At 56.3% G+C, this 13,744-nt stretch overlaps 3 protein-coding genes across 3 annotated transcripts; 1 reads left to right on the forward strand and 2 right to left on the reverse strand.

The window, feature by feature from the left end:
• Positions 1–188: 188 nt before the first annotated feature.
• On the reverse strand, positions 189–1,508 carry GLRG_00986 (chalcone-flavanone isomerase; the record flags this gene model as incomplete). Its single annotated transcript, XM_008091671.1, has 1 exon — positions 189–1,508. One exon carries the CDS (start codon positions 1,506–1,508, stop codon positions 189–191), a length of 1,320 nt encoding a protein of 439 aa, XP_008089862.1.
• A 6,348-nt stretch (positions 1,509–7,856) lies between these two features.
• On the forward strand, positions 7,857–10,490 carry GLRG_00987 (F-box domain-containing protein; the record flags this gene model as incomplete). Its single annotated transcript, XM_008091672.1, has 4 exons — positions 7,857–8,600; positions 8,768–9,484; positions 9,543–9,654; positions 9,712–10,490. 4 exons carry the CDS (start codon positions 7,857–7,859, stop codon positions 10,488–10,490), a joined length of 2,352 nt encoding a protein of 783 aa, XP_008089863.1.
• Positions 10,491–11,389: 899 nt separating this feature from the next.
• On the reverse strand, positions 11,390–12,890 carry GLRG_00988 (exonuclease; the record flags this gene model as incomplete). Its single annotated transcript, XM_008091673.1, has 2 exons — positions 11,390–12,397; positions 12,465–12,890. 2 exons carry the CDS (start codon positions 12,888–12,890, stop codon positions 11,390–11,392), a joined length of 1,434 nt encoding a protein of 477 aa, XP_008089864.1.
• Between the last annotated feature and the right edge of the window lie 854 nt (positions 12,891–13,744).

Consider the following 13,744-nt stretch of genomic DNA (forward strand, 5'->3'; position numbering starts at 1 on the left):
TCTTTTGACGAGAATACATTCTTCAACACCAGAAGCAAAACTAAAAGAAAACCGTTTCGTTCAAGTCGAGGCCCCTTGATCACAGGGTAGGCATCTTGCTCTTGATTGTACATGTATGGGCTATGGCTTGTGTTTTGTTTTTGATTTTACAAATCCTTTTACACGGACGAGGCGTGCAAACCCCTCCCTCACACGACCTGCGTCGCGACGGTGCCGACGGGCCTCTCGACAAACTCCATGACGCCGTCGACGATGCTGTGCCGCGCCGGCTCCGAGGCGACGCTCTTGCCGGCCAGCCAATTGAGCCACAGCAGCCTCGAGACGCGCTCGTCCTCCACCCTGCCGATCGTCTGCCTGCCGGAGCTCGTGCCGTCGTCGAGGACGACATCGAGCGCGCCGCTGCCGTCGCGGCAGAGCAGCAGCTCCCGCTCCTTCTGCAGCTTGCCCCGGTTGAACAGCCTCTTGAATTCGCGCATGGCCTCGCCAAAGGCTTCGTCGCCGTAGGCCGTCTTGTCGGCGGCGGACCGCGCCGTGATGGCCCGCACGAAGCCGTCGCGCAGGTGGGGGAAGTCGGTGTCGCGGACGGGCACGATGCGGAAGGCGGTGCGGCAGCCGACCTCCTGCAGGAGCTCCGACCACGTCGCCTCGCCCTCCCGGGGGTCCAGCAGCTTGGCCTTGAGGCTGTCGCGTTCCGAGGGCACGAGCGTCGTGGCGATGGGGTCGATCTTCCGGGTGAGGTGGCGCTGCAGCCGGGCGACGTCGGCGGTGGCGACGTAGTAGCCCACCATGTAGACCTGGATGCCCAGGAAGGTGACGGTGCGGATGCCGAGACCGACGAGCGTGTACTCGACGCCGTCCGAGTCGGCCACGGAGGCGGCGATGGGCGCGGCGGCTGGGTCGTCGCGGTGCGGCTGGCTGAGGGAGAGGTCGATGGTCCGGGGGAAGGTGGGCACCGTCTTGTTCCCCGTGGGCACGAGCTCCCTGCCCTCGTCATCATGGATGACGACCTTGCGCTTGCTGCCGGCCTCGGTCTTGAAGGTCTCGGTCGGCACCGACGAGTCGAGCTGGAAGCCGGATCCGTTGTTGTTGTTGTCAATGTCGTCATTGTTGCTGTAAATGTCGTCGTAGCCGTCACTGTTGTGATGTCCGTCGCCGTCCTGGTAGCTGTTGCGATTCTTTTCAGCGGCGGCCTTTATGAAGGCGGCCCTTTCGAGAGTGGCCTTGTCGAGGGCGGCCTTGCGCTTGTAGTGGACGGCGAGGTCCTTGCGGATTATGTTGCACGTGTAGATCAAGGATATGAGGCCAAAAAGAGCGCTCCAGCCGAGGCAGTAGGCGCGGTCGCGGTCGTAGTTGGAGCGTGCCTCGTCGGGGCGTTCGAGGCGGTACTTTTCGTCGGGGCGGGACGACGAGTTGCGCCGGCGAGAGGAGAAGGTGCGCCGCGAGACGGTTCGGACGGCGGGCTGCTGCAGACCCCTGGGCAGAGCCCGGAGAGTGCGTGGGCGAAGCATTGGAGGAGAGGGGTACCTTGGTGCACGGCGTTCGAGGGTTGTTTTTGTTTCTTCTCGCGAATCGTGGCGGTGATCGTGGGGGATGATGCAAGGAGGAGGGGGGATGAGCCGTGTGTGGTGGGCTGATGATGGGCTCGGAGTTCCTTCAGACGGCGAGCGGGATGTTCGGGCGGGGACAGCCGTCGGAATCGTGGCAGCGACGGGCCCAGCTATTCCAAGTTCGGGGCCGGACGGGTACGACGAAGCATTACCTGGTCATGTGGCAGGGTCTTTGAGGCTTTGCTGGCACAGACTGGTGAGCTGCAAGGAAAGTCTGATCCTCGCGAAGAGTCCGTACTCAGTATGCAGAGTGCGGACCACTTGGTTGAGGCTGAGAGGTGTCAGTGATGCAGATTGGGGGGGCAATGCAGCATTGCATAATCAGGTACACGTACATTACGGATACAGAGTAGCTTAACCTTGGGTAGGTAGTGTACGCTGGGAAAGCTGCAATTGGAGCTTCGTCGTCTCAATGCATACGGATCTTCTCCACCCTCAAATGGGACACGAAGAAAAGGAAAAAGACAAATTTAAAAAAAAATACAAATCGGTATCCCTATACGGAGTACTGAGTAACCGTACGGCGTAGTAGGAGACCAATGGTTGTGGAGCGGCATGTGCCGGGTCCTCCAGAATGACGTAGCGTATTAGTCATCACGTGCTGGCATCCCTCGCTCACCTCGCTGGGACACTCAGTACGTACCGTACGTATCACATGGCATAGCTCGCGCACATGACATTCTATTCTCTCCTCGGATTCCAACCTGAAAGATCCCTGAACATCTCTCCAGTGATGAGCGAAGCAAGGCCGGCGCAAACCGCCTTATTACCTAGTCTACTACGCAATACTGTGTAGGCTCATAAAGTTCACATAGTGCAGCCGACCAGCCGCTGCGAGGCCTATTGAAGGCAATACTCATCTTCTGCAGGGGTACTATGTAGATACTTACTGCCTCTGCGACTAACCATCTGTCAGACTCGGCGAGGGCGACCATTAGCCCGTGATTCGCAGCGTAGCAGTAGCAGCAGCAACTAAAGGTCACGTCTGCCCCTCCGTCAGAGAATGTTGACAGGGAGGGGCGGCGTGTCTGTGATGCCAGGAGCGATGGGCGAAGCTGAGTGGTCAGCCATCCGTGGCCGTCTAAGCGCCCACGCGTGATGGCGTTTAGGCGTCCTAGGATCGTGATGGTATCACACTGAGTCCCCCCCCCCCAAAGCCACCGCTCACACGCATTCGCCCTTGGTCGCCTCGACGGGTGCCGTGAGCCTCCTCGTACCTATGCAGACGTCGACCGCTATCCCGGATCACCTTGCATATGGCGGTATCGCAACACAGGACGGCTGTGCACTGCTCCCAAGGACTCGCGCATATGTATGTTTGGAGGTGGCTCCCCCCGGTTTCCTACAACCGGGAGTGAATGATGGCTTGCGTAGGTACTACATCCAACGCTGTCGCCCACGCCCGTCCCAACGACGAATGAGATGAGACCCTGGCTAGATGATCGGTCTCCGACGCTTGAACCCCCTCCCCTCCCCGCAGACCCTACCCACGTTGGTAGCAAGGATGTCGTTGCTGACATCACTGAAGCTTTCTACCCCTCAGCTCAGTCGGTCGCTGCCACCGTGGATATGACCCTAATGGTGGGGCCCGAAAGCCCATGAGTATACGAACAAAACAAAACCAAAGAAAAGCAAAACAGAATTCCACCTACCTACGTAGGTAGGTAGGGTGCCTGTCAAGGCGATTGTGGCTGCAGCTGTGTCTTGACGTGTCTCTCGCCCTCCCTTCATCTGCGTGTCATGGAGCTAAAAAGGGGGCGGGAGGCCAAAGACCAGAGGCCTGAAAAAACCCAAAAGCTAAAAAGGAAAGAAAACAAAAAACAAACAACAAAAAAAAATAATAATAAGAATGGGTGTCCCTCGAAGCGGTCCTGGCATCCTGTCCGTGTGTTGATGGGGCTAGCAAATACATGCCCACTTGAACAACGCACCGGAGACGCGAACCGGCTCTCGTAACCGCCGACCACCGACGTCTGACGTCCGACATGGTCTGCAGAACATGTCGTTGGTTCGACTGCGAACGAACGTGTACCTAGACTACCAATAGCCCTGCGTCGTCATGCCATTGAAGGCACTCTCAGATGTGAGACATGAATGGTACAGATTAGGGTCGGCCAAGACTGAGTCGGGATGGCGGAAATGAAACGGCATCGAATGAATTGGAAATGATAATAAAAAAGGACAAAGGGGGTGAGCCATTATTACGGGTCTAGCATTCCCAGCAGACGCTCAGCAAGACGGGAATGCAAGCCGGACAAGGTGGGGGGTGTTACCGGATCAAAATAGACAACAAGGTTGAAAGGACGTCTAACCTCGTTGGATGCGGATGGCATGATGGTAAAGCATCCGAGGCCCTGACATCCCGTCTAGTAAGGCAAGGCAGAAGCAATTCATGAGACCGTCGTCACCATTCTCTCTTCCCAGTGTTCTGGGCCTCGGCTTGACTCGACTAATGAATGGAAATGGGGAAATAGAGACGAGAAGGGGTGTCTGTGCCCAAGAGGCAGCAGCGTCCTGAAGCAGTTAAAGGGAGAGACGGCGATGCCCAAGCGCGTGAAGTCAGACAGACAGACAGACGGGTATCAAGCGCTGCCGTGGTCCCCGAGTAGCGAAGAGGCGAAGGCAGCGAGCGATGCATGACGCACTGACTCGTCGTTCATGATTAGACGGTCCCTTTCCCCTGTGGTCCATGTTGGGAGTCTGTATGCAATCCATCTTCAATGGCATTTGTGGGCCGGGAGCCAATAACAAAAGGCATGTCGGGGAAACAAACAAAGAAGAGGGGGGAGGAATGCAGAAATCTGAGATGGTGGCGTTTCCAATCTTTTCGCAACGGCCGGGACTGTTTGTTAGGTATGATGAATGGGACCGGCGGGAGACATTCCACAAGGCGACGGAGTTATGTCGTTTGCGGATAGCGCCAGGTACAAGCGCGCTGTCTATTTATTTCCTTTCTTATTGCCAAGACTTGTGCTGGGCGTTTTGGCAGTGGAATTGGACCCAGCACGGCGACTTATTGATTCCCGGCGAGGCGAGCGATGGCGATTCGAGGTGTAGATGCTGGTATTCGTGGATGCATCTATTGGTAGAGATGCTGTGCCCTAGGGGCGTAGGTACCCACGTAGTCTCCCTTTCCCGTGTGTAAGTGGAGAGGTACTGTTTCGCGCGCCACAGCGGCCAAAGATACCCGGGAGCGCTACGCGACGTTTCTTCAGAAGGGGCGCATGGCGCCGTCGAAAGGGGTACGCTGCGTCGACATTACTTACATTGACATGCTGCTTCACAGAAAAGCGACTGGCGCATTAACGCGCACGACATCTCCTACGAGACAGAGAAACATGGCCCCACATTCCGCGTCGGGGAAACCGTCTCGTCTGTCGGTTTCGAGCCCGTTGCTGCGACCGGTCCAGGTCCAGGTCCAGTCTTTTATTGCAGGCGAGTGAAAGGAGAAGCAGAGAGGAATGTTGGTTTCAAATCAACATGTACAACAGGTGGCCGTTGAGGTCATCATTCAGATTCCCCGCAGGCACCTACCGCGGTAGCGACGAATGGAAAAGGGAGTCGTCTCCTTCCCTCGAGCTTTAAAGGTAAAAAGCGAAAGAGCTCGTTCCGGTCTCAGCCATCTATATGCAGTACGTACCGAAGTAGATGAGCAAGCCTCCGGTACCTAGAAGTAGCTATGTATACAAGCTCACATATAGAGAAGCTATGTACATTGTACTCCGTACCTACCTAAACACCACATAACGAGTGTGGGGTGATGGAAGAGTATCTACATAGTAGATAGGTAGGCACAGACGGACAAGGTACGTATCTGGTATCAGGAAACCTGTCCCATACCAAGGTACGGATACTCTGTATATACACCTACCCTACCGGTACCTGAGGGAGAGAGACGGTCACGAAGTATTGCCTTGCATCGCCAACGCTGTAAGATACAATACATCCAGCTAGCCGCTGCTCCGCCCCCCCCTGCTTCCATGTCCCTCCCTCCCGTCCCTTCCGTGCTCCTCCTACCTACCTACCCCTTCCCTTTTCCTTTCCTCGTTGACATGGGTTGTTTGTAATTGGCGATTAGTCAAGACCCAAGATAGGTACCTACCTACGGAGTGATTGGCTTAGGTACGTATGTGATATGTGCTGTACCCGTACCTCCCATCTTGTACCCCCGTCGGGCGCTCAACGTTGACCTCGACGCTCTCAGTATCGTCTTTTTCTTTTTCTCCTCCGGCCGATATCCATCCCTTGGACTCTGCGATCAAATCAGACAACAGCAGAAGGGACGGCTACAGAGGGGAAACGGGAGGGGGTTACGGACATGCAAAAAGAAAACAAAGGAAAAGAAGGGGGTCAGGCGTCCACTTTGTTCTTATTTCACCGCAGCCTTACCAAGTGACTAACTTGGTAGTGTATCTACACTAGCAATGTCGAGCAGTGGTTTAGCATTGTTCATTGTACACTGTACATCCTACATTGTACATTCTACATTGTACCTTCCTCATGACGACTCCGCAGTGTCTTGCCTTGTGCTGCCTCGCCTCTCCTTCCTCCTCACCTCCAGGCCTCCTGCCCGCTGTAGCACTGCAACCCAGCCGCATGGCAGGACATTGCAGAGCATTGCAGATCTCCCCTTCCCCTTCCCCTTTGGCCTCCGACCGTGACTCAAAACATTAATTAAATAGATAGGTATGTACTGTGTAACAACGTCTCTTGCCTTGCACTTGCACCTGCACCTGCCTAAGCCTTGGGGTGAAGTGAAGCCTTGGCGTTTCTTTCAGGTCAGTCAGTTACCGCAGTACAGTCCATCCTTCCATCCTTCAGTGTCTCCTTGTTTCCACTTTCAGCCCGGTTTAGCTTCAACAGGTGTCACCTCTTCGTCCCCAATCCCTCTGCCCTCGAGGTCCAGAGCCCACAAACCAAATACGGGCTGCCACCGCCAACAGCAAAAAAAAAAAAAAAAAAAAAAGAAGAAAGGAAGACGAGGAAAACCACCCCTCTCCCGTCGTTCGTCATTCGCTGTTTGATCGTGTTGGTCACTGCTGTTGCTCCATCCTCCTGGCGCCCTTTGCTTACTTACTCGCCTTCTGTTCAGACTTCCTCTTGCTATTACGACACCACACGCATGAACAGACAACGGCGGACTGAGAGAACGACGGAACGAAAGACATTTAGATAGAAAGAGACGGACAGTGCCACCGCAAAGACTTGCATCACCGCATAACCGCCCCATCGCATCGCATCGCGTCGCGTCGCATTGCATCTTTTCGTCCGCAACCGCAACCCACGCCCCCTTCCATCCATCACATACGAAGCCGCCCAACAACCCGTGCTGGGCCTTGCGACGCGAACCAACCGTCTCTCGACTTCTCGTCCCGTCCTCTCTCTTCCTGACCTCATTTTCCTCCTCACCACGGGAACTTCAGACCAAGAATCACCCGTCACTAAAATACATACCTCGCCCACCGTTCGCCCCCCCCCCAAAACGTCCGTCTGACGACCCTTCTCTCTTCCGCCCGACCGATAATAAACAGTGTGTGTCTCTCCCTGACGTCTTTGTTTCTTCTGCATCCCGCCTCGCCTCGCTTCGCCTCGTCCTTCCCTCAACTTGGCACGCCGTTCGTCGCACAAAACCCTCCCACACCCTGCCCTGCACCACCAAAGCCACAGCACGGGTACTTACACGCAAACTGTACACAGTACTTCGACCCCCCCCGCCACCCCCGGCCGCCCTGTGTGCTAACCTAGCCAGTCAGTCAGTCGACCTCGAGGTACCTACCTACACCTACCTGTTCTACCAACCACCTGCCCAGTGTCAGCATCTGCACCACTACACTACCACCAACGCCGCCGTCTTCCTTGTTCCTGTTCCTCCCCCTCCTCCACTGCCGGAGCCTCTCCATTTCCATACTCTGTGGGTCAGCCGTCACTGTCACACTATTCAGCGTCGTGGCACTGGTTCGTTCGCCTTTTCATAACCCTCCGATCTGGTGACAAATCCCCGCCATTCACCTCGTCGACCCAACCACAACCCGACCGACCTTTGCACAAACATCAACACAACCGCGACGACGAGAACACCTCCTACCCTCGACGTCGCTTGCTGCCCGAGTCTTCAATCTCCGAACGGGGACTCGACTCCCCTTTCCCCTTCCCCGTCTCCCTTGACCGAATAGCCTCGAATCCTTCCACTTGCCAGCCGTCTGCTCGCACGCGCGCTCTCTCTTTTTCTCTCGCACGTCGCCGCCCATCATGAGGCCCGCCGCCCCCTCGATCGAGATCATGGCGGTACAGTCAGTCACCCCCGACTCGCGCTCCTCGTCCTCCACCAACTCGCCTCTCCCCGCCGACAACGAGGAGTCGGACTTCTTCATCGCCGGCAACGACTCGCAGTCGTCCCTCGGCGTGCCCAACATTGAGGACATGCAGGTCAACGACGACCCGTGCCAACCCGCCGTAAACCGCTTGCCGAGCGAGATCCTCATCTCCATCTTCGCCAAGCTCAACAACACATCTGACCTCTTCCACTGCATGCTCACCTGCAAGCGCTGGGCCAAGAACTCGGTCGACCTCCTATGGCACCGTCCCGCCTGCACCAACTGGAGGAATCACTCGTCCATATGCCAGACGCTCCAGCTTCCCACTCCCTTCTTCGCCTACCGCGACTTCATCAAGCGCCTCAACTTGGCCGCCGCCCCTCTCGCTGATAAGATCAGCGATGGCAGCGTCATGCCTCTCGCCGTCTGCACCCGCGTCGAGCGACTCACCCTGACGCACTGCCGGAACCTCACTGACCAGGGCTTGACGAAGCTAGTCGAAAACAGCTCCTCTCTTCTGGCACTCGATATTTCGGGCGACGAGAACATCACTGACGTCTCCATCCTTACCATTGCCGACCACTGCAAGAGACTGCAGGGCTTGAACATCTCGGGCTGCCGCCTGATCAACAACGAGAGTATGATCAAGCTTGCCGAGAACTGTCGCTACATCAAGAGGGTATGTACCTTTTCTTCCTTTTTCTTCCTCTTTCCATTCTTTCCTCGACGTCATCTCTGCTGCCTGCGTGCCTTCGCACCGCGACGTCTATGCTGTGGTCTCGATGGTGACGCCTCGTCCCCGGCTCCTGCCGTTTGCATTTTTGGCTGATACAATTCCCACTCCAGCTCAAACTCAACGATTGTCATCAACTGCGAGATAATGCCATCCTTGCCTTTGCCGACAACTGCCCGAACATCCTCGAAATCGACCTGCATCAGTGTGCTCAGATTGGAAACGAGCCCATTACCGCACTCATCGCCAAAGGCCAGTCTTTGCGCGAGCTCAGGCTGGCAGGTTGCGAACTCATCGACGATACGGCTTTCATGTCACTGCCGCTCGGCAAGACATACGATCACCTCCGCATCCTCGACCTGACGTCGTGCGCCAGGCTCACCGATCAGTCCGTGCAGAAGATCATTGACGCCGCTCCCCGTCTCCGCAACCTCGTTCTGGCCAAGTGTCGCAACATCACCGACGTCGCCGTCAATGCCATTGCGAAGCTTGGTAAGAACCTGCATTACCTGCATCTCGGCCACTGCGGCCACATCACCGACGAGGCCGTGAAGCGGCTTGTTCAGGCATGCAACCGTATACGTTACATCGACCTGGGATGCTGCACCAACCTCACTGATGATTCAGTCACGAAACTGGCTCAGCTTCCCAAACTCAAGAGAATCGGCCTTGTCAAGTGCAGCAGCATCACCGACGAGTCCGTGTTTGCTCTCGCCCGTGCCAACCACCGCCCTCGCGCACGCCGAGACGCAAACGGCAACATTGACGAGTACTATTCGTCCAGTCTCGAGAGAGTCCATCTCAGTTACTGCACAAACTTGACCCTCAAGGTATGTTTGTCACCTGTTGACACAGTCGATATCCGCACCCCATGCTGACAGCTCGCAGAGCATCATCAAACTACTGAACTACTGCCCGCGTCTCACCCATCTCAGTTTGACGGGAGTTACTGCTTTCCTCAGGGAAGAGTTTGGCGAGTTCTGCCGTCCTCCCCCGCCTGGTACGTTCCTTGTAACCGTTGTCGTGGCGGCAGCAGTAAATACTAACCAAGGCTCAGAATTCACCGATCACCAACGTGGTGTGTTTTGCGTCTTTTCCGGTACCGGCGTTTCGAGACTTCGCGATTACCTCAACTCCTCTGCCGAATACGAGAGCTTGCGCGATTCGCCCGCCCGATTCCCTGGCATTCCGGGATTCGGCGCCCGTCGCCCGGCGGACCCCCGTAATGCAACCGCCGGCAATACTGAACAGGTCAACGGAGATGGCGAGGTTGATGACGCCGAGGTGCCGGAGGACGACGACTTTGAGGGCCTGGACGGCAGCGAAATGGCGGTAGATGGCCAACCCCTGTTGGCACAGAACCTGGTAAACGGAAATGCTCAGAACGGCGTTCCTCCGCCTCCGCCGAACCACGTGCCTTCGGCCAGCGCCGTGCCCATGTTCGCTCAGCCCCTGGGCCAGGCTCCTCTGCTGTTCAGCCCCGTCAGCCCAGCGTTTCCTCAGTCGGCTCGCTCGCCAACGACCGGCAGCCCGTCCAACCACGCACCGCCCCTGGTTGTGTCTAGTCACTATTCCCCGACGAGTCCAGGACCCAGCACATCGACGGCAAACACTCTCTCGCCCCAGGGAACAAACCTTGGGTTCCCCGCATACACAAGCAGGAGGCCCGCACCTCTGGGTGCCAGCACTGCGTCGATGGAAGCTTCCATGCTCAGCCCGGCTAACCACCAGAGTCGCCCAGCGAGTGTCATCTCCATGGAGGCGTCGATGCTGGGGCCCGCCGATCCGGAGATGGCGGAGCCGTCCACGCCCAACGGGCAGCAACAGCATTCGTAACCTGGAGGAACGGAGTTTCGGCGGGGCTCTCAATCCCGATTCAGAGCGTTGTTGGAGATTATGAAATGCTGGCATGAGATACGCAAATACAATATACCCAGGAGCGCGCGAGGGAAACACCGGGACGAAAAGGATTGACTGGCACAGGCAGGGGGAGGGTGTTGTTTACCACTTTTAAAACCTTGGTTGGGCCTTTTTTCTTTTTCTCTTTTTTTTATGTCCAACGTAACCTTTTTGGCATCGATATTGCCATTGGAATGGGGTAGATGAGTGCAGCAAAGCATACAAGTATCTTGGGAGGCGTTGACGGCTCTGCCTTGTTTTGGCCGCCCGACGGGGTTTGCTTTGGCTCCTGGGTCTGATTCTTTGCGCACAGCATGGGTCACTTGGCTTCGTTCATTTTGTTATCATGCGGCGGTAGAACATTGGCTCCCTTTTCCTTCTGTCTCTCTCTCTTTTTTTTTTCTTCTCTTCTCTTTACTTATTCCAACTCAACTCGTTAGTTGACCTTGACTTTTTTGGTAGCTAGGAAGCAGGAGGTGCGAAGTTTTGAGATTGAGGTATCGGCCTCAGAAAGACTACAGTATCAAATATACACAGGCATCGACGAGGAAACACAAAACATTATGCAGCCACGGAATGCGAAGAGGAGGCCATCATGAGACGTGTAATGTCTTTGGTTCTTTCTTTTCTTTTACCTAATGATCAGTCGCTGTCGTCCCTCGATGTGCCGTGATCCGTCGAGACGTCAAAAATCCTCGACTCCGAACTCAAACGCCTTTGCGCAAAGCGCAGGGTGCCGTCACACCCGCTCGCTCAAGTTGATCATGCTATCGCTCGCTCTCTCTCTCTCTCCACACCTCAGAACGTCTAGAAGTACAAACCCTCCGTTTCCCACATCACCAGACATCTGATGTGACGGACCCCCCGCCTTGTGCTTGCGCCCCCGCCATCTTTTCCATGACGAACCAGTGTACAATGTCCCTGGCGGCCAGCGCGTCTTCCAGGCTGTCGTGGCCCTGCTTCGCCTTTTGGATCTGGCGGTCGAACATTTCGGCCGTGAGTGCCTTGAGTGAGAGGCCGCCAGGTTTGCGCCTAACCCTGGTCTTGGCGACCGAGGGCTTCTTTGGGTTCTCCTTGCTATCCCGGGGCCCGAGGGCAAGCTCTTCAAAGGAAATGAGGTCGCCGCCGCCGTCCTCCTCATCCTCCCCCTCCTCTAAAGTGGCGACGGTGGCAGCAGCCTTCTCTTTCTCGTTTCCTTGCTCGCCACGCTTCTCCTCGTACTTGTCATCCTCCTCTCGCTTCTTCTTTTCCTTCTCCTCTTGCTCGCGTTTCTCCTGCTCAGCACGTGTGGTGGTGGCGAGAACGAGCGAGTCGACGACGAGCGGGTGGATCCAGCGCAGGGCGGCGAGGTCGTTATGGACGGCGTGGCCGACGACGACGGTGCTGGGGCCGACCCAGCGCCAGACTGCTTCGCGGACGGCGGCAGGGCCTCCGGCGATGCACTTGCCCTTGTCGCGGGCGTCCTTCATCTGCTGGCGCGATACGCCGGACCACTTTGTGTTGTAGTGCTGCATGGGGACCTGGGGGTAGACGAGGCTGTCGAGGAGGATCTCCGAGGTGAAGTAATCGACCAGGGTGACGCGGATAAGCTCGGACTCGCCGTCGTAGGCGGTGCCCATCTCGCAGTCGATGGCGACGGCGAAGTGGGGTCTGCGATGAGGTGGTGCGGCGCGGGAGGAGACGGTGGTAGTGGTAGCAGTAGTAGTGGCGGCTGGGGAGAAGGCAGGGGTGTGGTGGTATTGGTGCCGGGTCTTGAAGTCGGCCCGGGCATAGGTCCAGGTGAGGTGCTCCGGGGCCCAAGTGCAGCCTGGGGTGGAGGCGTGAGCGCGGCAGCAGGTCCAGTACTGATGGTCGTGTAAGTGAGGAAAGGGTTCGGTCAAGATGAGGAGGGAAGGGATGGGGGGGACGTACCATGCGGTCAACGCGGCCGGTGTGGTACCGGCACTTGAGAACCGGTTTGGAGAGCTTCTCGTTGGACGAGGGGTCGGGGTTCAAGGTATCCTTCTTGGGCCCTATCTTTCCGTCTTTGTCATTCGGCTTATATTTGTTCTTGTTGTTGGAGCCTGCAGGGAAATGCTTTAGCAGACGCGGACCAACCCCGGGGCGAGGGAGGAAAGACTGACAGCGGAGGTTGCACTTGCGGCAGCGTTTCTTATCGTCCATGTCGGCTTCGGAGAGCGGGTGGACGACGAAGCCGTTCCTAACGAGGACGTCTCTGCGGTGGGCCATGGAGTGCAGCTGGCGCAAGTAGAGCTGGGTCGGCTCGATGGTTATCGAGGGGACTCCGTAGGGGTTGGGGGGCCGCTGGGCCTTCGCAAGTCGTAGGTCTGAGGCCATCGTCGCGCGCTCAAAAGGCGAAGCTAATGCGTGATGGAATGGGATGGTGGGAATAGAGAGAGAGAGAGTGTGTGTGTGTGTGTGTCCTTGTCTCTCTGGCGGCAAAGACTTGTGTTTGAGAAAGTGGTCAATGAATGGATTGTTTTCGTTTTCTTTTTTCTTCCGCTATCGGACATAAAAAAGGAGAATGGAAAAAGGGAAGAATAATGGTGGCAGACGATGGATGGCTTTTATGTTCTTTCAAGTCGCGAGATGATGAAGGTGCGGACCACACGAGGCCGGAGGGTTCCTGCAGTCGCGTTTGGCCCCACGTTTGCCCTTTCCCGTTGGCTAGAGGAAAAGAGAGAGAGAAAGAGAGAGAAGTAAAGCGTGTCTTTCTGGGGGCAGACAAGATGGCTCATTGATGCTCGTCTGCTTTCACCGTCCAACACTAGAGGGTATTTCCACTTCTAGACGATGTTGGAAGGAGGATTGAGCTGAAAAACGTCACCCTTGACTGTTGGCGGGCGATGCAAGGGGGAAACGACCCAATCCCACGGCTTCGACCCTTTTTTGACTGCAAGGGATAACACTAGGAGAACTGCTCAGCCTCGCAGGCCGCCGGCCGTTTATGAGGCCCTCCTTGAAGCGGCTTTTTAGACTCGGTCCATCTCGGTCAAAAGCGCGGTCATGACTAGCCTTTTGAGTGTGTGTGTGTGTGTGTATGTTACTGGTGTCACGGTGATAACAGCCTCAGCCAGGCTGGAATTACTCGAATGAATTGGATGGTTATTGCTCGGAGGCTGAAAGCTGCCGGTTCAATATGTCAGTCATTGTTTCGTTTGTGGGTTTCCAATAATTATCGATGTTCATCT

Source organism: Colletotrichum graminicola, assembly GCF_000149035.1.
Source record: "Colletotrichum graminicola M1.001 genomic scaffold supercont1.3, whole genome shotgun sequence".
Lineage (NCBI taxonomy): Eukaryota > Fungi > Ascomycota > Sordariomycetes > Glomerellales > Glomerellaceae > Colletotrichum > Colletotrichum graminicola.